Genomic DNA, 27,432 nt, shown 5'->3' with positions numbered 1-27,432 from the left:
CCGAAGTTTCTGCAACCAAGCGCTCAGGCCCACATCCCGCCTCCAGTAGCCTGAACAGTCCCAGCTGCGGCTGGAGAAGAGCCTGAAGCCCCCGCTGTTGCCTCCCAGGGGTGCTCCAGGCCCAGCTGTCGCCCCACCACGACATCCCAGGCCCAATTCCCTGCCTGCCTCCCAGCAGCCCCCGTGCGACCCTGCTCCTCCTTCACGGTGGCCTGTTGAGGCAGGGGCTCACGCTGACCTCTCTCAGCGTGGGAGGGGCTGGTGTGAGGCAAGGGGCTCAGGCAGACCTCTCTCAGTGTGGGAGGGGCCGGAGTGAGTCAGGGGCTCAGGCTGACCTCTCTCAGTGTGGGAGGGGCCGGTGTGAGGCAAGGGCTCACGCTGACCCCTCTCAGCGTGGGAGGGGCCGGTGTGAGGAAAGGGGCTCAGGCTGACCTCTGTCAGCCTGGGAGGGGCTGGTGTGAGGCAAGAGGCTCAGGCTGACCTCTGTCAGGGTGGGAGGGGCCGGTGTGAGGCTAGGGGCTCCCGCTGACCTCTGTCAGCCTGGGAGGGGCCGGTGTGAGGCAAGGGGCTCCCGCTGACCTCTGTCATCCTGGAAGGGGCCGGTGTGACGCTAGGGACTCCCGCTGACCTCTGTCAGCCTGAGAGGGGCCGGTGTGAGGCTAGGGGCTCCCAGTGAACTCTGTCAGCCTGGGAGGGGCCGGTGTGAGGCTAGGGGCTCAGGCTGACCTCTGTCAGCCTTGGAGGGGCCGGTGTGAGTCTATGGGCTCAGGCTGACCTCTGTCAGCCTGGGAGGGGCCGGTGTGAGGCTAGGGGCTCCCGCTGACCTCTGTCAGCCTGGGAGGGGCCGGTGTGAGGCTAGGGGCTCCCGCTGACCTCTGTCAGCGTGGGAGGGACCGGTGTGAGACTAGGGGATCCCACTGACCTCTGTCAGCCTGGGAGGGGTCGGTGTGAGGCAAGGTCTCATGCTGACCCCTCTCAGCGTGGGAAGGTCCGGTGTGAGGCTAGGGGCTCCCGCTGACCTCTGTCAGCGTGGGAGGGTCCGGTGTGAGGCAAGGGGCTCACGCTGACCTAAGCGTGGGAGGGGCCGGTGTGAGGCAAGAGCTCACACTGAACTCTCTCTGTGTGGGAGGGGCCGATGTGAGGCAACGGCTCACACTGAGCTCTCTCAGCGTGGGAGGGGCCGGTGTGAGGCAAGAGGCTCACGCTGACCTCTCTCGGCGTGGGAGGGGCCGGTGTGAAGCAAGGGCTCACACTGACCTCTCTCAGCGTGGGAGGGGCCGGTGTGAGGCAAGGGGCTCACGCTGACCTCTGTCAGCGTGGTAGGGGCTGGTGTGAGGCAAGGGCGTCAGTCTGACCTCAGCGTGGTAGGGGCCTGTGTGAGGCAAGAGCTCACACTGAACTCTCTCAGCGTGGGAGGGGCCGGTGTGAGGCAAGGGCTCACACTGAGCTCTCTCAGCGTGGGAGGGGCCGGTGTGAGGCAAGGGGCTCACGCTGACCTCTCTCAGCGTGGGAGGGGCCGGTGTGAGGCAAGGGCTCACACTGAGCTCTCTCAGCGTGGGAGGGGCCGGTGTGAGGCAAGAGGCTCACGCTGACCTCTCTCGGCGTGGGAGGGGCCGGTGTGAAGCAAGGGCTCACACCGACCTCTCTCAGCGTGGGAGGGGCCGGTGTGAGGCAAGGGGCTCACGCTGACCTCTCTCAGCGTGGGAGGGGCCGGTGTGAGGCAAGGGCTCACGCTGACCTCTCTCAGCGTGGGAGGGGCTAGTGTGAGGCAAGGGGCTCACGCTGACCTCTCTCCGCCTGGGAGGGGCCGGTGTGAGGCAAGGGCTCACACTGACCTCTCTCAGCATGGGAGGAGCCAGTGTGAGGCAGAGGCTCATGCCTCTGGGCAGGGTGCCAGAGGCATGAGTTGGGCATCAACAGGCCACCGTGAGGGAGGAGCTGGGCCGCACGCGGGCTGCTGGGAGGCAGGCAGGGACTTCGCCCCGGGAGGCAGCCGTGGGGGCAGGAGCAGGGCCTGCAGAGGCTGTTCTCCAACCAGTGCTGGTCCTGTACAGGGGCGGCAGGAATTAGGCCCGAAGAACTTGGCTGGAGAAAGTTCGGGGCCTACAAAGGCGGTTGGGAGCTGGGCAGGAGTTGAGCCAAAAGAGCTTGCTTACTTGCTGGGAGGCAGGGCCGGGAGAGGCCGACTTCAGGACAACTTGGGCCTGCAGAGGTCGCCGGGAGGCCCAAGCTTGGCGTGGAGGAGCCCACCGACCAGAGACCATTTGGGGTCTGCAGATGCCATCGGAGGGCAGGAGCTCATCCTGGAGAGGCCACCGTGAGGCCTGAGCTGGGCCTGGGGAGCTTGGCTTGAGGAAGCTGTGGGCCGACCAAGGCCGCCAGGAGATTGGTAGGCACTGAGTCCAAAGAGGTTGTTGAGAGGCAGGAGTCGGGCCTGGAGACGCAGCCGGGAGGAAGAGCTGGGCCCGGAGAGGACGCCCGGAGGGTGCAAGTGGGTCTGGAGAGGCCGACTTGAGGAGGTTCTGGGCCCGGAGAGGCCGCCGGAAGGGAAAAACTGGGCCTGGGAAGGCCGTTGTGAGGAATGAGCCCCATGGGCCTCAAGAGGCCACTGGCAGGCGGGAGCTGGACCTGCCAAAGTGGCCGAAAGGCAGGAGCTTTGGACTCGGGAGGCCGCAGTGAGGCGAGAGCTAGCTGGGCATGGAGAGTCCGCTGTGAGGCCGAGGCCGAGGCCGGGCCCGTGCAGGCCTTCGAGAGGCAGGAGGCCGGGCCTGCAAAGGCCCACTGCAGGTCAAGTTCTGGGCCTGAAGAGGCCGCCAAAAGTCAAAAGCGGGGCCTTGGAAGGCTGCCGAGAGCCATGAGCTGGGCTGGGCTGAAAGAGGCCACTGGGAGGCAGGAGGAGCTGGGCCTGGAGAGGCTGACTCGAGGAAGTTTTGCACCTGGAGAGGCCGCCGAGAGGACGGAGCTGGGCCCGGGGAGGCCGACTTGCTGCTCTTCCAGGCCCAATTGCAGGCCAACTTGAGGACGACTTGGGCCTGCAGAGGCCGCCGGGAGGCCCAAGCTGGGCCTAGAGGAGCCCACCGACCGGAGACCATTTGGGGCCTGCAGATGCCATCGGAGGGCAGGAGCTGAGCCTGGAGAGGCCACCGTGAGGCCTGAGCTGGGCCTGGGGAGCTTGGCTTCGGGAAGTTGTGCGCCTACCAGGGCCGCTAGGAGCTGGGCAGGAGCTGAGTCCAAAGACGTTGTTGGGAGGCCAGAGTCGGGCCTGGAGATGCAGCCGGGAGGAAGAGCTGGGCCAGGAGAGGACGCCGGGAGGCTGCAAGTGGGTCTGGAGAGGCCGAGTTGAGGAGGCTCTGGGCCCGGAGAGGCCGCCGGAAGGGAAAAACTGGGCCTGGAAAGGTTGTTGTGAGGAATGAGCCCCATGGGCCTGAAGAGGCCACTGGCAGGCGGGAGCTGGGCCTGCCGACGCGGCCGTGAGGCAGGAGCTTTGGACTCGGGAGGCCGCAGTGAGGCGAGAGCTAGCTGGGCATGGAGAGTCTGCTGTGAGGCCGAGGCCGGGCCCGTGCAGGCCTTCGAGAGGCAGGAGGCCGGGCCTGCAAAGGCCCACTGGAGGTCAAGTTCTGGGCCTGAAGAGGCCGCCAAAAGTCAAAAGCGGGGCCTGGGAAGGCCGCCGAGAGCCATGAGCTGGGCTGGGCTGAAAGAGGCCACTGGGAGGCAGGAGGAGCTGGACCTGGAGAGGCTGACTCGAGGAAGTTTTGCACCTGGAGAGGCCGCCGAGAGGACGGAGATGGGCCCGGGGAGGCCGACTTGCTGCTCTTCCAGTCCCAATTCCAAGCTGACTTGAGGATGACTTGGGCCTGCAGAGGCCGCCGGGAGGCACAGGCTGGGCCTAGAGGAGCCCACTGACCGGAGGCCGTTTGGGGCCTGCAGATGCCATCAGAGGGCAGGAGCTGAGCCTGGAGAGGCCACCGTGAGGCCGGAGCTGAGCCTGGGGAGCTTGGCTTCGGGAAGTTGTGTGCCTACCAGGGCCGCTGGGAGCTGGGCAGGAGCTAGGTCCAAAGACATTGTTGGGAGGCCAGAGTCGGGCCTGGAGACGCAGCCGGGAGGAAGAGCTGGGCCCGGAGAGCACGCTGGGAGGCTGCAAGTGGGTCTGGAGAGGCCGACTTGAGGACGCCCGGCCTCTGCTTCCTGCATGGCGGCCTCTGCATGCCCAGCTGTTCCTCCTGGCTGCATCTCCCGGCCCAGCTCCTGCCTCCCAGCAAACAAGCTCTTTTGGCTCAGCTCCCGCCGGCGTTTGTAGACCCCGAAGTTTCTGCAACCAAGCGCTCAGGCCCACATCCCGCCTCCAGTAGCCTGAACAGTCCCAGCTGCGGCTGGAGAAGAGCCTGAAGCCCCCGCTGTTGCCTCCCAGGGGTGCTCCAGGCCCAGCTGTCGCCCCACCACGACATCCCAGGCCCAATTCCCTGCCTGCCTCCCAGCAGCCCGAGTACGACCCTGCTCCTCCTTCACGGTGGCCTCTTGAGGCAGGGGCTCACGCTGACCTCTCTCAGCGTGGGAGGGGCCGGTGTGAGGCAAGGGCTCACACTGAGCTCTCTCAGCGTGGGAGGGGCCGGTGTGAGGCAAGGGCTCACGCTGACCTCTCTCAGCGTGGGAGGGGCTAGTGTGAGGCAAGGGGCTCACGCTGACCTCTCTCCGCCTGGGAGGGGCCGGTGTGAGGCAAGGGCTCACACTGACCTCTCTCAGCATGGGAGGAGCCAGTGTGAGGCAGGGGCTCATGCCTCTGGGCAGGGTGCCAGAGGCATGAGTTGGGCATCAACAGGCCACCGTGAGGGAGGAGTTGGGCCGCACGCGGGCTGCTGGGAGGCATGCAGGGACTTCGCCCCGGGAGGCAGCCGTGGGGGCAGGAGCAGGGCCTGCAGAGGCTGTTCTCCAACCAGTGCTGGTCCTGTACAGGGGCGGCAGGAATTAGGCCTGAAGAACTTGGCTGGAGAAAGTTCGGGGCCTACAAAGGCGGTTGGGAGCTGGGCAGGAGTTGAGCCAAAAGAGCTTGCTTACTTGCTGGGAGGCAGGGCCGGGAGAGGCCGACTTCAGGACAACTTGGGCCTGCAGAGGTCGCCGGGAGGCCCAAGCTTGGCGTGGAGGAGCCCACCGACCAGAGACCATTTGGGGTCTGCAGATGCCATCGGAGGGCAGGAGCTCATCCTGGAGAGGCCACCGTGAGGCCTGAGCTGGGCCTGGGGAGCTTGGCTTGAGGAAGCTGTGGGCCGACCAAGGCCGCCAGGAGATTGGTAGGCACTGAGTCCAAAGAGGTTGTTGAGAGGCAGGAGTCGGGCCTGGAGACGCAGCCGGGAGGAAGAGCTGGGCCCGGAGAGGACGCCCGGAGGGTGCAAGTGGGTCTGGAGAGGCCGACTTGAGGAGGTTCTGGGCCCGGAGAGGCCGCCGGAAGGGAAAAACTGGGCCTGGGAAGGCCGTTGTGAGGAATGAGCCCCATGGGCCTCAAGAGGCCACTGGCAGGCGGGAGCTGGACCTGCCAAAGTGGCCGAAAGGCAGGAGCTTTGGACTCGGGAGGCCGCAGTGAGGCGAGAGCTAGCTGGGCATGGAGAGTCCGCTGTGAGGCCGAGGCCGAGGCCGGGCCCGTGCAGGCCTTCGAGAGGCAGGAGGCCGGGCCTGCAAAGGCCCACTGCAGGTCAAGTTCTGGGCCTGAAGAGGCCGCCAAAAGTCAAAAGCGGGGCCTTGGAAGGCTGCCGAGAGCCATGAGCTGGGCTGGGCTGAAAGAGGCCACTGGGAGGCAGGAGGAGCTGGGCCTGGAGAGGCTGACTCGAGGAAGTTTTGCACCTGGAGAGGCCGCCGAGAGGACGGAGCTGGGCCCGGGGAGGCCGACTTGCTGCTCTTCCAGGCCCAATTGCAGGCCAACTTGAGGACGACTTGGGCCTGCAGAGGCCGCCGGGAGGCCCAAGCTGGGCCTAGAGGAGCCCACCGACCGGAGACCATTTGGGGCCTGCAGATGCCATCGGAGGGCAGGAGCTGAGCCTGGAGAGGCCACCGTGAGGCCTGAGCTGGGCCTGGGGAGCTTGGCTTCGGGAAGTTGTGCGCCTACCAGGGCCGCTAGGAGCTGGGCAGGAGCTGAGTCCAAAGACGTTGTTGGGAGGCCAGAGTCGGGCCTGGAGATGCAGCCGGGAGGAAGAGCTGGGCCGGGAGAGGACGCCGGGAGGCTGCAAGTGGGTCTGGAGAGGCCGAGTTGAGGAGGCTCTGGGCCCGGAGAGGCCGCCGGAAGGGAAAAACTGGGCCTGGAAAGGTTGTTGTGAGGAATGAGCCCCATGGGCCTGAAGAGGCCACTGGCAGGCGGGAGCTGGGCCTGCCGACGCGGCCGAGAGGCAGGAGCTTTGGACTCGGGAGGCCGCAGTGAGGCGAGAGCTAGCTGGGCATGGAGAGTCTGCTGTGAGGCCGAGGCCGAGGCCGGGCCCGTGCAGGCCTTCGAGAGGCAGGAGGCCGGGCCTGCAAAGGCCCACTGGAGGTCAAGTTCTGGGCCTGAAGAGGCCGCCAAAAGTCAAAAGCGGGGCCTGGGAAGGCCGCCGAGAGCCATGAGCTGGGCTGGGCTGAAAGAGGCCACTGGGAGGCAGGAGGAGCTGGGCCTGGAGAGGCTGACTCGAGGAAGTTTTGCACCTGGAGAGGCCGCCGAGAGGACGGAGATGGGCCCGGGGAGGCCGACTTGCTGCTCTTCCAGTCCCAATTCCAAGCTGACTTGAGGATGACTTGGGCCTGCAGAGGCCGCCGGGAGGCACAGGCTGGGCCTAGAGGAGCCCACTGACCGGAGGCCGTTTGGGGCCTGCAGATGCCATCAGAGGGCAGGAGCTGAGCCTGGAGAGGCCACCGTGAGGCCGGAGCTGAGCCTGGGGAGCTTGGCTTCGGGAAGTTGTGTGCCTACCAGGGCCGCTGGGAGCTGGGCAGGAGCTAGGTCCAAAGACATTGTTGGGAGGCCAGAGTCGGGCCTGGAGACGCAGCCGGGAGGAAGAGCTGGGCCCGGAGAGCACGCTGGGAGGCTGCAAGTGGGTCTGGAGAGGCCGACTTGAGGACGCCCGGCCTCTGCCTCCTGCATGGCGGCCTCTGCATGCCCAGCTGTTCCTCCTGGCTGCATCTCCCGGCCCAGCTCCTGCCTCCCAGCAAACAAGCTCTTTTGGCTCAGCTCCCGCCGGCGTTTGTAGACCCCGAAGTTTCTGCAACCAAGCGCTCAGGCCCACATCCCGCCTCCAGTAGCCTGAACAGTCCCAGCTGCGGCTGGAGAAGAGCCTGAAGCCCCCGCTGTTGCCTCCCAGGGGTGCTCCAGGCCCAGCTGTCGCCCCACCACGACATCCCAGGCCCAATTCCCTGCCTGCCTCCCAGCAGCCCCCGTGCGACCCTGCTCCTCCTTCACGGTGGCCTGTTGAGGCAGGGGCTCACGCTGACCTCTCTCAGCGTGGGAGGGGCTGGTGTGAGGCAAGGGGCTCAGGCAGACCTCTCTCAGTGTGGGAGGGACCGGAGTGAGTCAGGGGCTCAGGCTGACCTCTCTCAGTGTGGGAGGGGCCGGTGTGAGGCAAGGGCTCACACTGACCCCTCTCAGCGTGGGAGGGGCCGGTGTGAGGAAAGGGGCTCAGGCTGACCTCTGTCAGCCTGGGAGGGGCTGGTGTGAGGCAAGAGGCTCAGGCTGACCTCTGTCAGGGTGGGAGGGGCCGGTGTGAGGCTAGGGGCTCCCGCTCACCTCTGTCAGGCTGGGAGGGGCCGGTGTGAGGCTAGGGGCTCCCGCTGACCTCTGTCAGCCTGGGAGGGGCCGGTGTGAGGCACGGGGCTCCCGCTGACCTCTGTCATCCTGGGAGGGGCCGGTGTGAGGCTAGGGACTCCCGCTGACCTCTGTCAGCCTGGGAGGGGCCGGTGTGAGGCTAGGGGCTCCCAGTGAACTCTGTCAGCCTGGGAGGGGCCGGTGTGAGGCTAGGGGCTCAGGCTGACCTCTGTCAGCCTTGGAGGGGCCGGTGTGAGTCTATGGGCTCAGGCTGACCTCTGTCAGCCTGGGAGGGGCCGGTGTGAGGCTAGGGGCTCCCGCTGACCTCTGTCAGCGTGGGAGGGGCCAGTGTGAGACTAGGGGATCCCACTGACCTCTGTCAGCCTGGGAGCGGTCGGTGTGAGGCAAGGTCTCATGCTGACCCCTCTCAGCGTGGGAAGGGCCGGTGTGAGGCTAGGGGCTCCCGCTGACCTCTGTCAGCGTGGGAGGGTCCGGTGTGAGGCAAGGGGCTCACGCTGACCTAAGCGTGGGAGGGGCCGGTGTGAGGCAAGAGCTCACACTGAACTCTCTCTGTGTGGGAGGGGCCGGTGTGAGGCAACGGGTCACACTGAGCTCTCTCAGCGTGGGAGGGGCCGGTGTGAGGCAAGAGGCTCACGCTGACCTCTCTCGGCGTGGGAGGGGACGGTGTGAAGCAAGGGCTCACACTGACCTCTCTCAGCGTGGGAGGGGCCGGTGTGAGGCAAGGGGCTCACGCTGACCTCTGTCAGCGTGGTAGGGGCTGGTGTGAGGCAAGGGCGTCAGTCTGACCTCAGCGTGGTAGGGGCCTGTGTGAGGCAAGAGCTCACACTGAACTCTCTCAGCGTGGGAGGGGCCGCTGTGAGGCTAGGGGCTCCCGCTGACCTCTGTCAGCGTGGGAGGGGCCGGTGTGAGGCTAGGGGATCCCACTGACCTCTGTCAGCCTGGGAGGGGTCGGTGTGAGGCAAGGTCTCATGCTGACCCCTCTCAGCGTGGGAAGGGCCGGTGTGAGGCTAGGGGCTCCCGCTGACCTCTGTCAGCGTGGGAGGGTCCGGTGTGAGGCAAGGGGCTCTCGCTGACCTAAGCGTGGGAGGGGCCGGTGTGAGGCAAGGGCTCACACTGAGCTCTCTCAGCGTGGGAGGGGCCGGTGTGAGGCAAGGGGCTCACGCTGACCTCTCTCAGCGTGGGAGGGGCCGGTGTGAGGCAAGGGCTCACACTGAGCTCTCTCAGCGTGGGAGGGGCCGGTGTGAGGCAAGAGGCTCACGCTGACCTCTCTCGGCGTGGGAGGGGCCGGTGTGAAGCAAGGGCTCACACCGACCTCTCTCAGCGTGGGAGGGGCCGGTGTGAGGCAAGGGGCTCACGCTGACCTCTCTCAGTGTGGGAGGGGCCGGTGTGAGGCAAGGGGCTCACGCTGACCTCTCTCAGCGTGGGAGGGGCTAGTGTGAGGCAAGGGGCTCACGCTGACCTCTCTCCGCCTGGGAGGGGCCGGTGTGAGGCAAGGGCTCACACTGACCTCTCTCAGCATGGGAGGAGCCAGTGTGAGGCAGGGGCTCATGCCTCTGGGCAGGGTGCCAGAGGCATGAGTTGGGCATCAACAGGCCACCGTGAGGGAGGAGCTGGGCCGCACGCGGGCTGCTGGGAGGCAGGCAGGGACTTCGCCCCGGGAGGCAGCCGTGGGGGCAGGAGCAGGGCCTGCAGAGGCTGTTCTCCAACCAGTGCTGGTCCTGTACAGGGGCGGCAGGAATTAGGCCCGAAGAACTTGGCTGGAGAAAGTTCGGGGCCTACAAAGGCGGTTGGGAGCTGGGCAGGAGTTGAGCCAAAAGAGCTTGCTTACTTGCTGGGAGGCAGGGCCGGGAGAGGCCGACTTCAGGACAACTTGGGCCTGCAGAGGTCGCCGGGAGGCCCAAGCTTGGCGTGGAGGAGCCCACCGACCAGAGACCATTTGGGGTCTGCAGATGCCATCGGAGGGCAGGAGCTCATCCTGGAGAGGCCACCGTGAGGCCTGAGCTGGGCCTGGGGAGCTTGGCTTGAGGAAGCTGTGGGCCGACCAAGGCCGCCAGGAGATTGGTAGGCACTGAGTCCAAAGAGGTTGTTGAGAGGCAGGAGTCGGGCCTGGAGACGCAGCCGGGAGGAAGAGCTGGGCCCGGAGAGGACGCCCGGAGGGTGCAAGTGGGTCTGGAGAGGCCGACTTGAGGAGGTTCTGGGCCCGGAGAGGCCGCCGGAAGGGAAAAACTGGGCCTGGGAAGGCCGTTGTGAGGAATGAGCCCCATGGGCCTCAAGAGGCCACTGGCAGGCGGGAGCTGGACCTGCCAAAGTGGCCGAAAGGCAGGAGCTTTGGACTCGGGAGGCCGCAGTGAGGCGAGAGCTAGCTGGGCATGGAGAGTCCGCTGTGAGGCCGAGGCCGAGGCCGGGCCCGTGCAGGCCTTCGAGAGGCAGGAGGCCGGGCCTGCAAAGGCCCACTGCAGGTCAAGTTCTGGGCCTGAAGAGGCCGCCAAAAGTCAAAAGCGGGGCCTTGGAAGGCTGCCGAGAGCCATGAGCTGGGCTGGGCTGAAAGAGGCCACTGGGAGGCAGGAGGAGCTGGGCCTGGAGAGGCTGACTCGAGGAAGTTTTGCACCTGGAGAGGCCGCCGAGAGGACGGAGCTGGGCCCGGGGAGGCCGACTTGCTGCTCTTCCAGGCCCAATTGCAGGCCAACTTGAGGACGACTTGGGCCTGCAGAGGCCGCCGGGAGGCCCAAGCTGGGCCTAGAGGAGCCCACCGACCGGAGACCATTTGGGGCCTGCAGATGCCATCGGAGGGCAGGAGCTGAGCCTGGAGAGGCCACCGTGAGGCCTGAGCTGGGCCTGGGGAGCTTGGCTTCGGGAAGTTGTGCGCCTACCAGGGCCGCTAGGAGCTGGGCAGGAGCTGAGTCCAAAGACGTTGTTGGGAGGCCAGAGTCGGGCCTGGAGATGCAGCCGGGAGGAAGAGCTGGGCCAGGAGAGGACGCCGGGAGGCTGCAAGTGGGTCTGGAGAGGCCGAGTTGAGGAGGCTCTGGGCCCGGAGAGGCCGCCGGAAGGGAAAAACTGGGCCTGGAAAGGTTGTTGTGAGGAATGAGCCCCATGGGCCTGAAGAGGCCACTGGCAGGCGGGAGCTGGGCCTGCCGACGCGGCCGTGAGGCAGGAGCTTTGGACTCGGGAGGCCGCAGTGAGGCGAGAGCTAGCTGGGCATGGAGAGTCTGCTGTGAGGCCGAGGCCGGGCCCGTGCAGGCCTTCGAGAGGCAGGAGGCCGGGCCTGCAAAGGCCCACTGGAGGTCAAGTTCTGGGCCTGAAGAGGCCGCCAAAAGTCAAAAGCGGGGCCTGGGAAGGCCGCCGAGAGCCATGAGCTGGGCTGGGCTGAAAGAGGCCACTGGGAGGCAGGAGGAGCTGGACCTGGAGAGGCTGACTCGAGGAAGTTTTGCACCTGGAGAGGCCGCCGAGAGGACGGAGATGGGCCCGGGGAGGCCGACTTGCTGCTCTTCCAGTCCCAATTCCAAGCTGACTTGAGGATGACTTGGGCCTGCAGAGGCCGCCGGGAGGCACAGGCTGGGCCTAGAGGAGCCCACTGACCGGAGGCCGTTTGGGGCCTGCAGATGCCATCAGAGGGCAGGAGCTGAGCCTGGAGAGGCCACCGTGAGGCCGGAGCTGAGCCTGGGGAGCTTGGCTTCGGGAAGTTGTGTGCCTACCAGGGCCGCTGGGAGCTGGGCAGGAGCTAGGTCCAAAGACATTGTTGGGAGGCCAGAGTCGGGCCTGGAGACGCAGCCGGGAGGAAGAGCTGGGCCCGGAGAGCACGCTGGGAGGCTGCAAGTGGGTCTGGAGAGGCCGACTTGAGGACGCCCGGCCTCTGCTTCCTGCATGGCGGCCTCTGCATGCCCAGCTGTTCCTCCTGGCTGCATCTCCCGGCCCAGCTCCTGCCTCCCAGCAAACAAGCTCTTTTGGCTCAGCTCCCGCCGGCGTTTGTAGACCCCGAAGTTTCTGCAACCAAGCGCTCAGGCCCACATCCCGCCTCCAGTAGCCTGAACAGTCCCAGCTGCGGCTGGAGAAGAGCCTGAAGCCCCCGCTGTTGCCTCCCAGGGGTGCTCCAGGCCCAGCTGTCGCCCCACCACGACATCCCAGGCCCAATTCCCTGCCTGCCTCCCAGCAGCCCGAGTACGACCCTGCTCCTCCTTCACGGTGGCCTCTTGAGGCAGGGGCTCACGCTGACCTCTCTCAGCGTGGGAGGGGCCGGTGTGAGGCAAGGGCTCACACTGAGCTCTCTCAGCGTGGGAGGGGCCGGTGTGAGGCAAGGGCTCACGCTGACCTCTCTCAGCGTGGGAGGGGCTAGTGTGAGGCAAGGGGCTCACGCTGACCTCTCTCCGCCTGGGAGGGGCCGGTGTGAGGCAAGGGCTCACACTGACCTCTCTCAGCATGGGAGGAGCCAGTGTGAGGCAGGGGCTCATGCCTCTGGGCAGGGTGCCAGAGGCATGAGTTGGGCATCAACAGGCCACCGTGAGGGAGGAGTTGGGCCGCACGCGGGCTGCTGGGAGGCATGCAGGGACTTCGCCCCGGGAGGCAGCCGTGGGGGCAGGAGCAGGGCCTGCAGAGGCTGTTCTCCAACCAGTGCTGGTCCTGTACAGGGGCGGCAGGAATTAGGCCTGAAGAACTTGGCTGGAGAAAGTTCGGGGCCTACAAAGGCGGTTGGGAGCTGGGCAGGAGTTGAGCCAAAAGAGCTTGCTTACTTGCTGGGAGGCAGGGCCGGGAGAGGCCGACTTCAGGACAACTTGGGCCTGCAGAGGTCGCCGGGAGGCCCAAGCTTGGCGTGGAGGAGCCCACCGACCAGAGACCATTTGGGGTCTGCAGATGCCATCGGAGGGCAGGAGCTCATCCTGGAGAGGCCACCGTGAGGCCTGAGCTGGGCCTGGGGAGCTTGGCTTGAGGAAGCTGTGGGCCGACCAAGGCCGCCAGGAGATTGGTAGGCACTGAGTCCAAAGAGGTTGTTGAGAGGCAGGAGTCGGGCCTGGAGACGCAGCCGGGAGGAAGAGCTGGGCCCGGAGAGGACGCCCGGAGGGTGCAAGTGGGTCTGGAGAGGCCGACTTGAGGAGGTTCTGGGCCCGGAGAGGCCGCCGGAAGGGAAAAACTGGGCCTGGGAAGGCCGTTGTGAGGAATGAGCCCCATGGGCCTCAAGAGGCCACTGGCAGGCGGGAGCTGGACCTGCCAAAGTGGCCGAAAGGCAGGAGCTTTGGACTCGGGAGGCCGCAGTGAGGCGAGAGCTAGCTGGGCATGGAGAGTCCGCTGTGAGGCCGAGGCCGAGGCCGGGCCCGTGCAGGCCTTCGAGAGGCAGGAGGCCGGGCCTGCAAAGGCCCACTGCAGGTCAAGTTCTGGGCCTGAAGAGGCCGCCAAAAGTCAAAAGCGGGGCCTTGGAAGGCTGCCGAGAGCCATGAGCTGGGCTGGGCTGAAAGAGGCCACTGGGAGGCAGGAGGAGCTGGGCCTGGAGAGGCTGACTCGAGGAAGTTTTGCACCTGGAGAGGCCGCCGAGAGGACGGAGCTGGGCCCGGGGAGGCCGACTTGCTGCTCTTCCAGGCCCAATTGCAGGCCAACTTGAGGACGACTTGGGCCTGCAGAGGCCGCCGGGAGGCCCAAGCTGGGCCTAGAGGAGCCCACCGACCGGAGACCATTTGGGGCCTGCAGATGCCATCGGAGGGCAGGAGCTGAGCCTGGAGAGGCCACCGTGAGGCCTGAGCTGGGCCTGGGGAGCTTGGCTTCGGGAAGTTGTGCGCCTACCAGGGCCGCTAGGAGCTGGGCAGGAGCTGAGTCCAAAGACGTTGTTGGGAGGCCAGAGTCGGGCCTGGAGATGCAGCCGGGAGGAAGAGCTGGGCCGGGAGAGGACGCCGGGAGGCTGCAAGTGGGTCTGGAGAGGCCGAGTTGAGGAGGCTCTGGGCCCGGAGAGGCCGCCGGAAGGGAAAAACTGGGCCTGGAAAGGTTGTTGTGAGGAATGAGCCCCATGGGCCTGAAGAGGCCACTGGCAGGCGGGAGCTGGGCCTGCCGACGCGGCCGAGAGGCAGGAGCTTTGGACTCGGGAGGCCGCAGTGAGGCGAGAGCTAGCTGGGCATGGAGAGTCTGCTGTGAGGCCGAGGCCGAGGCCGGGCCCGTGCAGGCCTTCGAGAGGCAGGAGGCCGGGCCTGCAAAGGCCCACTGGAGGTCAAGTTCTGGGCCTGAAGAGGCCGCCAAAAGTCAAAAGCGGGGCCTGGGAAGGCCGCCGAGAGCCATGAGCTGGGCTGGGCTGAAAGAGGCCACTGGGAGGCAGGAGGAGCTGGGCCTGGAGAGGCTGACTCGAGGAAGTTTTGCACCTGGAGAGGCCGCCGAGAGGACGGAGATGGGCCCGGGGAGGCCGACTTGCTGCTCTTCCAGTCCCAATTCCAAGCTGACTTGAGGATGACTTGGGCCTGCAGAGGCCGCCGGGAGGCACAGGCTGGGCCTAGAGGAGCCCACTGACCGGAGGCCGTTTGGGGCCTGCAGATGCCATCAGAGGGCAGGAGCTGAGCCTGGAGAGGCCACCGTGAGGCCGGAGCTGAGCCTGGGGAGCTTGGCTTCGGGAAGTTGTGTGCCTACCAGGGCCGCTGGGAGCTGGGCAGGAGCTAGGTCCAAAGACATTGTTGGGAGGCCAGAGTCGGGCCTGGAGACGCAGCCGGGAGGAAGAGCTGGGCCCGGAGAGCACGCTGGGAGGCTGCAAGTGGGTCTGGAGAGGCCGACTTGAGGACGCCCGGCCTCTGCCTCCTGCATGGCGGCCTCTGCATGCCCAGCTGTTCCTCCTGGCTGCATCTCCCGGCCCAGCTCCTGCCTCCCAGCAAACAAGCTCTTTTGGCTCAGCTCCCGCCGGCGTTTGTAGACCCCGAAGTTTCTGCAACCAAGCGCTCAGGCCCACATCCCGCCTCCAGTAGCCTGAACAGTCCCAGCTGCGGCTGGAGAAGAGCCTGAAGCCCCCGCTGTTGCCTCCCAGGGGTGCTCCAGGCCCAGCTGTCGCCCCACCACGACATCCCAGGCCCAATTCCCTGCCTGCCTCCCAGCAGCCCCCGTGCGACCCTGCTCCTCCTTCACGGTGGCCTGTTGAGGCAGGGGCTCACGCTGACCTCTCTCAGCGTGGGAGGGGCTGGTGTGAGGCAAGGGGCTCAGGCAGACCTCTCTCAGTGTGGGAGGGACCGGAGTGAGTCAGGGGCTCAGGCTGACCTCTCTCAGTGTGGGAGGGGCCGGTGTGAGGCAAGGGCTCACGCTGACCCCTCTCAGCGTGGGAGGGGCCGGTGTGAGGAAAGGGGCTCAGGCTGACCTCTGTCAGCCTGGGAGGGGCTGGTGTGAGGCAAGAGGCTCAGGCTGACCTCTGTCAGGGTGGGAGGGGCCGGTGTGAGGCTAGGGGCTCCCGCTGACCTCTGTCAGGCTGGGAGGGGCCGGTGTGAGGCTAGGGGCTCCCGCTGACCTCTGTCAGCCTGGGAGGGGCCGGTGTGAGGCACGGGGCTCCCGCTGACCTCTGTCATCCTGGGAGGGGCCGGTGTGAGGCTAGGGACTCCCGCTGACCTCTGTCAGCCTGGGAGGGGCCGGTGTGAGGCTAGGGGCTCCCAGTGAACTCTGTCAGCCTGGGAGGGGCCGGTGTGAGGCTAGGGGCTCAGGCTGACCTCTGTCAGCCTTGGAGGGGCCGGTGTGAGTCTATGGGCTCAGGCTGACCTCTGTCAGCCTGGGAGGGGCCGGTGTGAGGCTAGGGGCTCCCGCTGACCTCTGTCAGCGTGGGAGGGGCCAGTGTGAGACTAGGGGATCCCACTGACCTCTGTCAGCCTGGGAGCGGTCGGTGTGAGGCAAGGTCTCATGCTGACCCCTCTCAGCGTGGGAAGGGCCGGTGTGAGGCTAGGGGCTCCCGCTGACCTCTGTCAGCGTGGGAGGGTCCGGTGTGAGGCAAGGGGCTCACGCTGACCTAAGCGTGGGAGGGGCCGGTGTGAGGCAAGAGCTCACACTGAACTCTCTCTGTGTGGGAGGGGCCGGTGTGAGGCAACGGGTCACACTGAGCTCTCTCAGCGTGGGAGGGGCCGGTGTGAGGCAAGAGGCTCACGCTGACCTCTCTCGGCGTGGGAGGGGACGGTGTGAAGCAAGGGCTCACACTGACCTCTCTCAGCGTGGGAGGGGCCGGTGTGAGGCAAGGGGCTCACGCTGACCTCTGTCAGCGTGGTAGGGGCTGGTGTGAGGCAAGGGCGTCAGTCTGACCTCAGCGTGGTAGGGGCCTGTGTGAGGCAAGAGCTCACACTGAACTCTCTCAGCGTGGGAGGGGCCGCTGTGAGGCTAGGGGCTCCCGCTGACCTCTGTCAGCGTGGGAGGGGCCGGTGTGAGGCTAGGGGATCCCACTGACCTCTGTCAGCCTGGGAGGGGTCGGTGTGAGGCAAGGTCTCATGCTGACCCCTCTCAGCGTGGGAAGGGCCGGTGTGAGGCTAGGGGCTCCCGCTGACCTCTGTCAGCGTGGGAGGGTCCGGTGTGAGGCAAGGGGCTCTCGCTGACCTAAGCGTGGGAGGGGCCGGTGTGAGGCAAGGGCTCACACTGAGCTCTCTCAGCGTGGGAGGGGCCGGTGTGAGGCAAGGGGCTCACGCTGACCTCTCTCAGCGTGGGAGGGGCCGGTGTGAGGCAAGGGCTCACACTGAGCTCTCTCAGCGTGGGAGGGGCCGGTGTGAGGCAAGAGGCTCACGCTGACCTCTCTCGGCGTGGGAGGGGCCGGTGTGAAGCAAGGGCTCACACCGACCTCTCTCAGCGTGGGAGGGGCCGGTGTGAGGCAAGGGGCTCACGCTGACCTCTCTCAGTGTGGGAGGGGCCGGTGTGAGGCAAGGGGCTCACGCTGACCTCTCTCAGCGTGGGAGGGGCTAGTGTGAGGCAAGGGGCTCACGCTGACCTCTCTCCGCCTGGGAGGGGCCGGTGTGAGGCAAGGGCTCACACTGACCTCTCTCAGCATGGGAGGAGCCAGTGTGAGGCAGGGGCTCATGCCTCTGGGCAGGGTGCCAGAGGCATGAGTTGGGCATCAACAGGCCACCGTGAGGGAGGAGCTGGGCCGCACGCGGGCTGCTGGGAGGCAGGCAGGGACTTCGCCCCGGGAGGCAGCCGTGGGGGCAGGAGCAGGGCCTGCAGAGGCTGTTCTCCAACCAGTGCTGGTCCTGTACAGGGGCGGCAGGAATTAGGCCTGAAGAACTTGGCTGGAGAAAGTTCGGGGCCTACAAAGGCGGTTGGGAGCTGGGCAGGAGTTGAGCCAAAAGAGCTTGCTTACTTGCTGGGAGGCAGGGCCGGGAGAGGCCGACTTCAGGACAACTTGGGCCTGCAGAGGTCGCGGGGAGGCCCAAGCTTGGCGTGGAGGAGCCCACCGACCAGAGACCATTTGGGGTCTGCAGATGCCATCGGAGGGCAGGAGCTCATCCTGGAGAGGCCACCGTGAGGCCTGAGCTGGGCCTGGGGAGCTTGGCTTGAGGAAGCTGTGGGCCGACCAAGGCTGCCAGGAGATTGGTAGGCACTGAGTCCAAAGAGGTTGTTGAGAGGCAGGAGTCGGGCCTGGAGACGCAGCCGGGAGGAAGAGCTGGGCCCGGAGAGGACGCCCGGAGGGTGCAAGTGGGTCTGGAGAGGCCGACTTGAGGAGGTTCTGGGCCCGGAGAGGCCGCCGGAAGGGAAAAACTGGGCCTGGGAAGGCCGTTGTGAGGAATGAGCCCCATGGGCCTCAAGAGGCCACTGGCAGGCGGGAGCTGGACCTGCCAAAGTGGCCGAAAGGCAGGAGCTTTGGACTCGGGAGGCCGCAGTGAGGCGAGAGCTAGCTGGGCATGGAGAGTCCGCTGTGAGGCCGAGGCCGAGGCCGGGCCCGTGCAGGCCTTCGAGAGGCAGGAGGCCGGGCCTGCAAAGGCCCACTGCAGGTCAAGTTCTGGGCCTGAAGAGGCCGCCAAAAGTCAAAAGCGGGGCCTTGGAAGGCTGCCGAGAGCCATGAGCTGGGCTGGGCTGAAAGAGGCCACTGGGAGGCAGGAGGAGCTGGGCCTGGAGAGGCTGACTCGAGGAAGTTTTGCACCTGGAGAGGCCGCCGAGAGGACGGAGCTGGGCCCGGGGAGGCCGACTTGCTGCTCTTCCAGGCCCAATTGCAGGCCAACTTGAGGACGACTTGGGCCTGCAGAGGCCGCCGGGAGGCCCAAGCTGGGCCTAGAGGAGCCCACCGACCGGAGACCATTTGGGGCCTGCAGATGCCATCGGAGGGCAGGAGCTGAGCCTGGAGAGGCCACCGTGAGGCCTGAGCTGGGCCTGGGGAGCTTGGCTTCGGGAAGTTGTGCGCCTACCAGGGCCGCTAGGAGCTGGGCAGGAGCTGAGTCCAAAGACGTTGTTGGGAGGCCAGAGTCGGGCCTGGAGATGCAGCCGGGAGGAAGAGCTGGGCCGGGAGAGGACGCCGGGAGGCTGCAAGTGTGTCTGGAGAGGCCGAGTTGAGGAGGCTCTGGGCCCGGAGAGGCCGCCGGAAGGGAAAAACTGGGCCTGGAAAGGTTGTTGTGAGGAATGAGCCCCATGGGCCTGAAGAGGCCACTGGCAGGCGGGAGCTGGGCCTGCCGACGCGGCCGTGAGGCAGGAGCTTTGGACTCGGGAGGCCGCAGTGAGGCGAGAGCTAGCTGGGCATGGAGAGTCTGCTGTGAGGCCGAGGCCGGGCCCGTGCAGGCCTTCGAGAGGCAGGAGGCCGGGCCTGCAAAGGCCCACTGGAGGTCAAGTTCTGGGCCTGAAGAGGCCGCCAAAAGTCAAAAGCGGGGCCTGGGAAGGCCGCCGAGAGCCATGAGCTGGGCTGGGCTGAAAGAGGCCACTGGGAGGCAGGAGGAGCTGGACCTGGAGAGGCTGACTCGAGGAAGTTTTGCACCTGGAGAGGCCGCCGAGAGGACGGAGATGGGCCCGGGGAGGCCGACTTGCTGCTCTTCCAGTCCCAATTCCAAGCTGACTTGAGGATGACTTGGGCCTGCAGAGGCCGCCGGGAGGCACAGGCTGGGCCTAGAGGAGCCCACTGACCGGAGGCCGTTTGGGGCCTGCAGATGCCATCAGAGGGCAGGAGCTGAGCCTGGAGAGGCCACCGTGAGGCCGGAGCTGAGCCTGGGGAGCTTGGCTTCGGGAAGTTGTGTGCCTACCAGGGCCGCTGGGAGCTGGGCAGGAGCTAGGTCCAAAGACATTGTTGGGAGGCCAGAGTCGGGCCTGGAGACGCAGCCGGGAGGAAGAGCTGGGCCCGGAGAGCACGCTGGGAGGCTGCAAGTGGGTCTGGAGAGGCCGACTTGAGGACGCCCGGCCTCTGCCTCCTGCATGGCGGCCTCTGCATGCCCAGCTGTTCCTCCTGGCTGCATCTCCCGGCCCAGCTCCTGCCTCCCAGCAAACAAGCTCTTTTGGCTCAGCTCCCGCCGGCGTTTGTAGACCCCGAAGTTTCTGCAACCAAGCGCTCAGGCCCACATCCCGCCTCCAGTAGCCTGAACAGTCCCAGCTGCGGCTGGAGAAGAGCCTGAAGCCCCCGCTGTTGCCTCCCAGGGGTGCTCCAGGCCCAGCTGTCGCCCCACCACGACATCCCAGGCCCAATTCCCTGCCTGCCTCCCAGCAGCCCACGTGCGACCCTGCTCCTCCTTCACGGTGGCCTGTTGAGGCAGGGGCTCACGCTGACCTCTCTCAGCGTGGGAGGGGCTGGTGTGAGGCAAGGGGCTCAGGCAGACCTCTCTCAGTGTGGGAGGGGCCGGAGTGAGTCAGGGGCTCAGGCTGACCTCTCTCAGTGTGGGAGGGGCCGGTGTGAGGCAAGGGCTCACGCTGACCCCTCTCAGCGTGGGAGGGGCCGGTGTGAGGAAAGGGGCTCAGGCTGACCTCTGTCAGCCTGGGAGGGGCTGGTGTGAGGCAAGAGGCTCAGGCTGACCAATGTCAGGGTGGGAGGGGCCGGTGTGAGGCTAGGGGCTCCCGCTGACCTCTGTCAGGCTGGGAGGGACCGGTGTGAGGCTAGGGGCTCTCGCTGACCTCTGTCAGCCTGGGAGGGGCCGGTGTGAGGCAAGGGGCTCCCGCTGACCTCTGTCATCCTGGGAGGGGCCGGTGTGAGGCTAGGGACTCCCGCTGACCTCTGTCAGCCTGGGAGGGGCCGGTGTGATGCTAGGGGCTCAGGCTGACCTCTGTCAGCCTTGGAGGGGCCGGTGTGAGTCTATGGGCTCAGGCTGACCTCTGTCAGCCTGGGAGGGGCCGGTGTGAGGCTAGGGGCTCCCGCTGACCTCTGTCAGCGTGGGAGGGGCCGGTGTGAGGCTAGGGGATCCCACTGACCTCTGTCAGCCTGGGAGGGGTCGGTGTGAACCTAGGGGCTCCCGCTGACCTCTGTCAGCCTGGGAGGGGCCGGGATGAGGCAAGGTCTCATGCTGACCCCTCTCAGCGTGGGAAGGGCCGGTGTGAGGCTAGGGGCTCCCGCTGACCTCTGTCAGCGTGGGAGGGGCCGGTGTGAGGCTAGGGGATCCCACTGACCTCTGTCAGCCTGGGAGGGGTCGGTGTGAACCTAGGGGCTCCCGCTGACCTCTGTCAGCCTGGGAGGGGCCGGGGTGAGGCAAGGTCTCATGCTGACCCCTCTCAGCGTGGGAAGGGCCGGTGTGAGGCTAGGGGCTCCCGCTGACCTCTGTCAGCGTGGGAGGGTCCGGTGTGAGGCAAGGGGCTCACGCTGACCTAAGCGTGGGAGGGGCCGGTGTGAGGCAAGAGCTCACACTGAACTCTCTCTGTGTGGGAGGGGCCGGTGTGAGGCAACGGCTCACACTGAGCTCTCTCAGCGTGGGAGGGGCCGGTGTGAGGCAAGAGGCTCACGCTGACCTCTCTCGGCGTGGGAGGGGCCGGTGTGAAGCAAGGGCTCACACTGACCTCTCTCAGCGTGGGAGGGGCCGGTGTGAGGCAAGGGGCTCACGCTGACCTCTGTCAGCGTGGTAGGGGCTGGTGTGAGGCAAGGGCGTCAGTCTGACCTCAGCGTGGTAGGGGCCTGTGTGAGGCAAGAGCTCACACTGAACTCTCTCAGCGTGGGAGGGGCCGGTGTGAGGCAAGGGCTCACACTGAGCTCTCTCAGCGTGGGAGGGGCCGGTGTGAGGCAAGGGGCTCACGCTGACCTCTCTCAGCGTGGGAGGGGCCGGTGTGAGGCAAGGGCTCACACTGAGCTCTCTCAGCGTGGGAGGCGCCGGTGTGAGGCAAGAGGCTCACGCTGACCTCTCTCGGCGTGGGAGGGGCCGGTGTGAAGCAAGGGCTCACACCGACCTCTCTCAGCGTGGGAGGGGCCGGTGTGAGGCAAGGGGCTCACGCTGACCTCTCTCAGCGTGGGAGGGGCCGGTGTGAGGCAAGGGCTCACGCTGACCTCTCTCAGCGTGGGAGGGGCTAGTGTGAGGCAAGGGGCTCACGCTGACCTCTCTCCGCCTGGGAGGGGCCGGTGTGAGGCAAGGGCTCACACTGACCTCTCTCAGCATGGGAGGAGCCAGTGTGAGGCAGGGGCTCATGCCTCTGGGCAGGGTGCCAGAGGCATGAGTTGGGCATCAACAGGCCACCGTGAGGGAGGAGTTGGGCCGCACGCGGGCTGCTGGGAGGCATGCAGGGACTTCGCCCCGGGAGGCAGCCGTGGGGGCAGGAGCAGGGCCTGCAGAGGCTGTTCTCCAACCAGTGCTGGTCCTGTACAGGGGCGGCAGGAATTAGGCCCGAAGAACTTGGCTGGAGAAAGTTCGGGGCCTACAAAGGCGGTTGGGAGCTGGGCAGGAGTTGAGCCAAAAGAGCTTGCTTACTTGCTGGGAGGCAGGGCCGGGAGAGGCCGACTTCAGGACAACTTGGGCCTGCAGAGGTCGCCGGGAGGCCCAAGCTTGGCGTGGAGGAGCCCACCGACCAGAGACCATTTGGGGTCTGCAGATGCCATCGGAGGGCAGGAGCTCATCCTGGAGAGGCCACCGTGAGGCCTGAGCTGGGCCTGGGGAGCTTGGCTTGAGGAAGCTGTGGGCCGACCAAGGCCGCCAGGAGATTGGTAGGCACTGAGTCCAAAGAGGTTGTTGAGAGGCAGGAGTCGGGCCTGGAGACGCAGCCGGGAGGAAGAGCTGGGCCCGGAGAGGACGCCCGGAGGGTGCAAGTGGGTCTGGAGAGGCCGACTTGAGGAGGTTCTGGGCCCGGAGAGGCCGCCGGAAGGGAAAAACTGGGCCTGGGAAGGCCGTTGTGAGGAATGAGCCCCATGGGCCTCAAGAGGCCACTGGCAGGCGGGAGCTGGACCTGCCAAAGTGGCCGAAAGGCAGGAGCTTTGGACTCGGGAGGCCGCAGTGAGGCGAGAGCTAGCTGGGCATGGAGAGTCCGCTGTGAGGCCGAGGCCGAGGCCGGGCCCGTGCAGGCCTTCGAGAGGCAGGAGGCCGGGCCTGCAAAGGCCCACTGCAGGTCAAGTTCTGGGCCTGAAGAGGCCGCCAAAAGTCAAAAGCGGGGCCTTGGAAGGCTGCCGAGAGCCATGAGCTGGGCTGGGCTGAAAGAGGCCACTGGGAGGCAGGAGGAGCTGGGCCTGGAGAGGCTGACTCGAGGAAGTTTTGCACCTGGAGAGGCCGCCGAGAGGACGGAGCTGGGCCCGGGGAGGCCGACTTGCTGCTCTTCCAGGCCCAATTGCAGGCCAACTTGAGGACGACTTGGGCCTGCAGAGGCCGCCGGGAGGCCCAAGCTGGGCCTAGAGGAGCCCACCGACCGGAGACCATTTGGGGCCTGCAGATGCCATCGGAGGGCAGGAGCTGAGCCTGGAGAGGCCACCGTGAGGCCTGAGCTGGGCCTGGGGAGCTTGGCTTCGGGAAGTTGTGCGCCTACCAGGGCCGCTAGGAGCTGGGCAGGAGCTGAGTCCAAAGACGTTGTTGGGAGGCCAGAGTCGGGCCTGGAGATGCAGCCGGGAGGAAGAGCTGGGCCGGGAGAGGACGCCGGGAGGCTGCAAGTGGGTCTGGAGAGGCCGAGTTGAGGAGGCTCTGGGCCCGGAGAGGCCGCCGGAAGGGAGAAACTGGGCCTGGAAAGGTTGTTGTGAGGAATGAGCCCCATGGGCCTGAAGAGGCCACTGGCAGGCGGGAGCTGGGCCTGCCGACGCGGCCGAGAGGCAGGAGCTTTGGACTCGGGAGGCCGCAGTGAGGCGAGAGCTAGCTGGGCATGGAGAGTCTGCTGTGAGGCCGAGGCCGAGGCCGGGCCCGTGCAGGCCTTGGAGAGGTAGGAGGCCGCGCCTGCAAAGGCCCACTGGAGGTCAAGTTCTGGGCCTGAAGAGGCCGCCAAAAGTCAAAAGCGGGGCCTGGGAAGGCCGCCGAGAGCCATGAGCTAGGCTGGGCTGAAAGAGGCCACTGGGAGGCAGGAGGAGCTGGACCTGGAGAGGCTGACTCGAGGAAGTTTTGCACCTGGAGAGGCCGCCGAGAGGACGGAGATGGGCCCGGGGAGGCCGACTTGCTGCTCTTCCAGTCCCAATTCCAAGCTGACTTGAGGATGACTTGGGCCTGCAGAGGCCGCCGGGAGGCACAGGCTGGGCCTAGAGGAGCCCACTGACCGGAGGCCGTTTGGGGCCTGCAGATGCCATCAGAGGGCAGGAGCTGAGCCTGGAGAGGCCACCGTGAGGCCGGAGCTGAGCCTGGGGAGCTTGGCTTCGGGAAGTTGTGTGCCTACCAGGGCCGCTGGGAGCTGGGCAGGAGCTAGGTCCAAAGACATTGTTGGGAGGCCAGAGTCGGGCCTGGAGACGCAGCCGGGAGGAAGAGCTGGGCCCGGAGAGCACGCTGGGAGGCTGCAAGTGGGTCTGGAGAGGCCGACTTGAGGACGCCCGGCCTCTGCTTCCTGCATGGCGGCCTCTGCATGCCCAGCTGTTCCTCCTGGCTGCATCTCCCGGCCCAGCTCCTGCCTCCCAGCAAACAAGCTCTTTTGGCTCAGCTCCCGCCGGCGTTTGTAGACCCCGAAGTTTCTGCAACCAAGCGCTCAGGCCCACATCCCGCCTCCAGTAGCCTGAACAGTCCCAGCTGCGGCTGGAGAAGAGCCTGAAGCCCCCGCTGTTGCCTCCCAGGGGTGCTCCAGGCCCAGCTGTCGCCCCACCACGACATCCCAGGCCCAATTCCCTGCCTGCCTCCCAGCAGCCCGCGTGCGACCCTGCTCCTCCTTCACGGTGGCCTGTTGAGGCAGGGGCTCACGCTGACCTCTCTCAGCGTGGGAGGGGCTGGTGTGAGGCAAGGGGCTCAGGCAGACCTCTCTCAGTGTGGGAGGGGCCGGAGTGAGTCAGGGGCTCAGGCTGACCTCTCTCAGTGTGGGAGGGGCCGGTGTGAGGCAAGGGCTCACGCTGACCCCTCTCAGCGTGGGAGGGGCCGGTGTGAGGAAAGGGGCTCAGGCTGACCTCTGTCAGCCTGGGAGGGGCTGGTGTGAGGCAAGAGGCTCAGGCTGACCAATGTCAGGGTGGGAGGGGCCGGTGTGAGGCTAGGGGCTCCCGCTGACCTCTGTCAGGCTGGGAGGGACCGGTGTGAGGCTAGGGGCTCTCGCTGACCTCTGTCAGCCTGGGAGGGGCCGGTGTGAGGCAAGGGGCTCCCGCTGACCTCTGTCATCCTGGGAGGGGCCGGTGTGAGGCTAGGGACTCCCGCTGACCTCTGTCAGCCTGGGAGGGGCCGGTGTGAGGCTAGGGGCTCGCAGTGAACTCTGTCAGCCTGGGAGGGGCCGGTGTGATGCTAGGGGCTCAGGCTGACCTCTGTCAGCCTTGGAGGGGCCGGTGTGAGTCTATGGGCTCAGGCTGACCTCTGTCAGCCTGGGAGGGGCCGGTGTGAGGCTAGGGGCTCCCGCTGACCTCTGTCAGCGTGGGAGGGGCCGGTGTGAGGCTAGGGGATCCCACTGACCTCTGTCAGCCTGGGAGGGGTCGGTGTGAACCTAGGGGCTCCCGCTGACCTCTGTCAGCCTGGGAGGGGCCGGGATGAGGCAAGGTCTCATGCTGACCCCTCTCAGCGTGGGAAGGGCCGGTGTGAGGCTAGGGGCTCCCGCTGACCTCTGTCAGCGTGGGAGGGGCCGGTGTGAGGCTAGGGGATCCCACTGACCTCTGTCAGCCTGGGAGGGGTCGGTGTGAACCTAGGGGCTCCCGCTGACCTCTGTCAGCCTGGGAGGGGCCGGGGTGAGGCAAGGTCTCATGCTGACCCCTCTCAGCGTGGGAAGGGCCGGTGTGAGTCTAGGGGCTCCCGCTGACCTCTGTCAGCGTGGGAGGGGCCGGTGTGAGGCAAGGGGCTCACGCTGACCTAAGCGTGGGAGGGGCCGGTGTGAGGCAAGAGCTCACACTGAACTCTCTCTGTGTGGGAGGGGCCGGTGTGAGGCAACGGCTCACACTGAGCTCTCTCAGCGTGGGAGGGGCCGGTGTGAGGCAAGAGGCTCACGCTGACCTCTCTCGGCGTGGGAGGGGCCGGTGTGAAGCAAGGGCTCACACTGACCTCTCTCAGCGTGGGAGGGGCCGGTGTGAGGCAAGGGGCTCACGCTGACCTCTGTCAGCGTGGTAGGGGCTGGTGTGAGGCAAGGGCGTCAGTCTGACCTCAGCGTGGTAGGGGCCTGTGTGAGGCAAGAGCTCACACTGAACTCTCTCAGCGTGGGAGGGGCCGGTGTGAGGCAAGGGCTCACACTGAGCTCTCTCAGCGTGGGAGGGGCCGGTGTGAGGCAAGGGGCTCACGCTGACCTCTGTCAGCGTGGTAGGGGCTGGTGTGAGGCAAGGGCGTCAGTCTGACCTCAGCGTGGTAGGGGCCTGTGTGAGGCAAGAGCTCACACTGAACTCTCTCAGCGTGGGAGGGGCCGGTGTGAGGCAAGAGGCTCACGCTGACCTCTCTCGGCGTGGGAGGGGCCGGTGTGAAGCAAGGGCTCACACTGACCTCTCTCAGCGTGGGAGGGGCCGGTGTGAGGCAAGGGGCTCACGCTGACCTCTGTCAGCGTGGTAGGGGCTGGTGTGAGGCAAGGGCGTCAGTCTGACCTCAGCGTGGTAGGGGCCTGTGTGAGGCAAGGGCTCACACTGAGCTCTCTCAGCGTGGGAGGGGCCGGTGTGAGGCAAGGGGCTCACGCTGACCTCTCTCAGCGTGGGAGGGGCCGGTGTGAGGCAAGGGCTCACACTGAGCTCTCTCAGCGTGGGAGGCGCCGGTGTGAGGCAAGAGGCTCACGCTGACCTCTCTCGGCGTGGGAGGGGCCGGTGTGAAGCAAGGGCTCACACCGACCTCTCTCAGCGTGGGAGGGGCCGGTGTGAGGCAAGGGGCTCACGCTGACCTCTCTCAGTGTGGGAGGGGCCGGTGTGAGGCAAGGGCTCACGCTGACCTCTCTCAGCGTGGGAGAGGCTAGTGTGAGGCAAGGGGCTCACGCTGACCTCTCTCTGCCTGGGAGGGGCCGGTGTGAGGCAAGGGCTCACACTGACCTCTCTCAGCATGGGAGGAGCCAGTGTGAGGCAGAGGCTCATGCCTCTGGGCAGGGTGCCAGAGGTATGAGTTGGGCATCAACAGGCCACCGTGAGGGAGGAGCTGGGCCGCACGCGGGCTGCTGGGAGGCAGGCAGGGACTTCGCCCCGGGAGGCAGCCGTGGGGGCAGGAGCAGGGCCTGCAGAGGCTGTTCTCCAACCAGTGCTGGTCTTGTACAGGGGCGGCAGGAATTAGGCCCGAAGAACTTGGCTGGAGAAAGTTCGGGGCCTACAAAGGCGGTTGGGAGCTGGGCAGTAGTTGAGCCAAAAGAGCTTGCTTACTTGCTGGGAGGCAGGGCCGGGAGAGGCCGACTTCAGGACAACTTGGGCCTGCAGAGGTCGCCGGGAGGCCCAAGCTTGGCGTGGAGGAGCCCACCGACCAGAGACCATTTGGGGTCTGCAGATGCCATCGGAGGGCAGGAGCTCATCCTGGAGAGGCCACCGTGAGGCCTGAGCTGGGCCTGGGGAGCTTGGCTTGAGGAAGCTGTGGGCCGACCAAGGCTGCCAGGAGATTGGTAGGCACTGAGTCCAAAGAGGTTGTTGAGAGGCAGGAGTCGGGCCTGGAGACGCAGCCGGGAGGAAGAGCTGGGCCCGGAGAGGACGCCCAGAGTGTGCAAGTGGCACTGGAGAGGCCGACTTGAGGAGGTTCTGGGCCCGGAGAGGCCGCCGGAAGGGAAAAACTGGGCCTGGGAAGGCCGTTGTGAGGAATGAGCCCCATGGGCCTCAAGAGGCCACTGGCAGGCGGGAGCTGGACCTGCCAAAGTGGCCGAAAGGCAGGAGCTTTGGACTCGGGAGGCCGCAGTGAGGCGAGAGCTAGCTGGGCATGGAGAGTCCGCTGTGAGGCCGAGGCCGAGGCCGGGCCCGTGCAGGCCTTCGAGAGGCAGGAGGCCGGGCCTGCAAAGGCCCACTGCAGGTCAAGTTCTGGGCCTGAAGAGGCCGCCAAAAGTCAAAAGCGGGGCCTTGGAAGGCTGCCGAGAGCCATGAGCTGGGCTGGGCTGAAAGAGGCCACTGGGAGGCAGGAGGAGCTGGGGCTGGAGAGGCTGACTCGAGGAAGTTTTGCACCTGGAGAGGCCGCCGAGAGGACGAAGCTGGGCCCGGGGAGGCCGACTTGCTGCTCTTCCAGGCCCAATTGCAGGCCAACTTGAGGACGACTTGGGCCTGCAGAGGCCGCCGGGAGGCCCAAGCTGGGCCTAGAGGAGCCCACCGACCGGAGACCATTTGGGGCCTGCAGATGCCATCGGAGGGC

At 66.6% G+C, this 27,432-nt stretch overlaps 3 protein-coding genes and 12 pseudogenes across 3 annotated transcripts; all 15 read right to left on the bottom strand.

The window, feature by feature from the left end:
- Positions 1-1,873: 1,873 nt before the first annotated feature.
- Positions 1,874-2,816, bottom strand: LOC129395000 (putative uncharacterized protein FLJ46235; annotated as a pseudogene).
- LOC117977211 (putative uncharacterized protein FLJ44672) lies at positions 2,592-3,447 on the bottom strand. The gene has a single exon (XM_055104729.2). The coding sequence runs from the start codon at positions 3,418-3,420 to the stop codon at positions 2,821-2,823; it is 600 nt and encodes a 199-aa protein (XP_054960704.2). The 5' UTR covers positions 3,421-3,447; the 3' UTR covers positions 2,592-2,820.
- Positions 3,448-3,515: 68 nt separating this feature from the next.
- On the bottom strand, positions 3,516-4,230 carry LOC134729120 (putative uncharacterized protein FLJ44672; annotated as a pseudogene).
- A 539-nt stretch (positions 4,231-4,769) lies between these two features.
- LOC134729118 (uncharacterized) lies at positions 4,770-6,319 on the bottom strand (annotated as a pseudogene).
- Positions 6,320-6,321: 2 nt separating this feature from the next.
- On the bottom strand, positions 6,322-8,166 carry LOC134729560 (putative uncharacterized protein FLJ44672; annotated as a pseudogene).
- Positions 8,167-9,316: 1,150 nt separating this feature from the next.
- Positions 9,317-10,259, bottom strand: LOC134729529 (putative uncharacterized protein FLJ46235; annotated as a pseudogene).
- LOC134729116 (putative uncharacterized protein FLJ44672) lies at positions 10,035-10,890 on the bottom strand. Its single transcript, XM_063596964.1, has one exon. The coding sequence runs from the start codon at positions 10,861-10,863 to the stop codon at positions 10,264-10,266; it is 600 nt and encodes a 199-aa protein (XP_063453034.1). The 5' UTR covers positions 10,864-10,890; the 3' UTR covers positions 10,035-10,263.
- Positions 10,891-10,958: 68 nt separating this feature from the next.
- Positions 10,959-11,673, bottom strand: LOC134729114 (putative uncharacterized protein FLJ44672; annotated as a pseudogene).
- A 539-nt stretch (positions 11,674-12,212) lies between these two features.
- LOC129394867 (uncharacterized) lies at positions 12,213-13,762 on the bottom strand (annotated as a pseudogene).
- Positions 13,763-13,764: 2 nt separating this feature from the next.
- LOC129394613 (putative uncharacterized protein FLJ44672) lies at positions 13,765-15,609 on the bottom strand (annotated as a pseudogene).
- Positions 15,610-16,411: 802 nt separating this feature from the next.
- Positions 16,412-17,150, bottom strand: LOC134728750 (putative uncharacterized protein FLJ46235; annotated as a pseudogene).
- A 129-nt stretch (positions 17,151-17,279) lies between these two features.
- Positions 17,280-18,363, bottom strand: LOC134728749 (putative uncharacterized protein FLJ44672). The gene has a single exon (XM_063595515.1). It carries the CDS (start codon positions 18,304-18,306, stop codon positions 17,707-17,709), a length of 600 nt encoding a protein of 199 aa, XP_063451585.1. The 5' UTR covers positions 18,307-18,363; the 3' UTR covers positions 17,280-17,706.
- Positions 18,364-18,496: 133 nt separating this feature from the next.
- Positions 18,497-21,665, bottom strand: LOC129394513 (putative uncharacterized protein FLJ44672; annotated as a pseudogene).
- On the bottom strand, positions 21,465-22,801 carry LOC134728748 (putative uncharacterized protein FLJ44672; annotated as a pseudogene).
- A 196-nt stretch (positions 22,802-22,997) lies between these two features.
- On the bottom strand, positions 22,998-27,404 carry LOC134729443 (uncharacterized; annotated as a pseudogene).
- Between the last annotated feature and the right edge of the window lie 28 nt (positions 27,405-27,432).

The sequence above is a fragment of the Pan paniscus genome, chromosome 1 (assembly GCF_029289425.2).
Source record: "Pan paniscus chromosome 1, NHGRI_mPanPan1-v2.0_pri, whole genome shotgun sequence".
NCBI classification, from domain to species: Eukaryota; Metazoa; Chordata; class Mammalia; order Primates; family Hominidae; genus Pan; species Pan paniscus.
The sequence above is the reverse complement of the archived record's forward strand: the minus strand, read 5'-3'. Positions and strand labels throughout refer to the sequence as shown.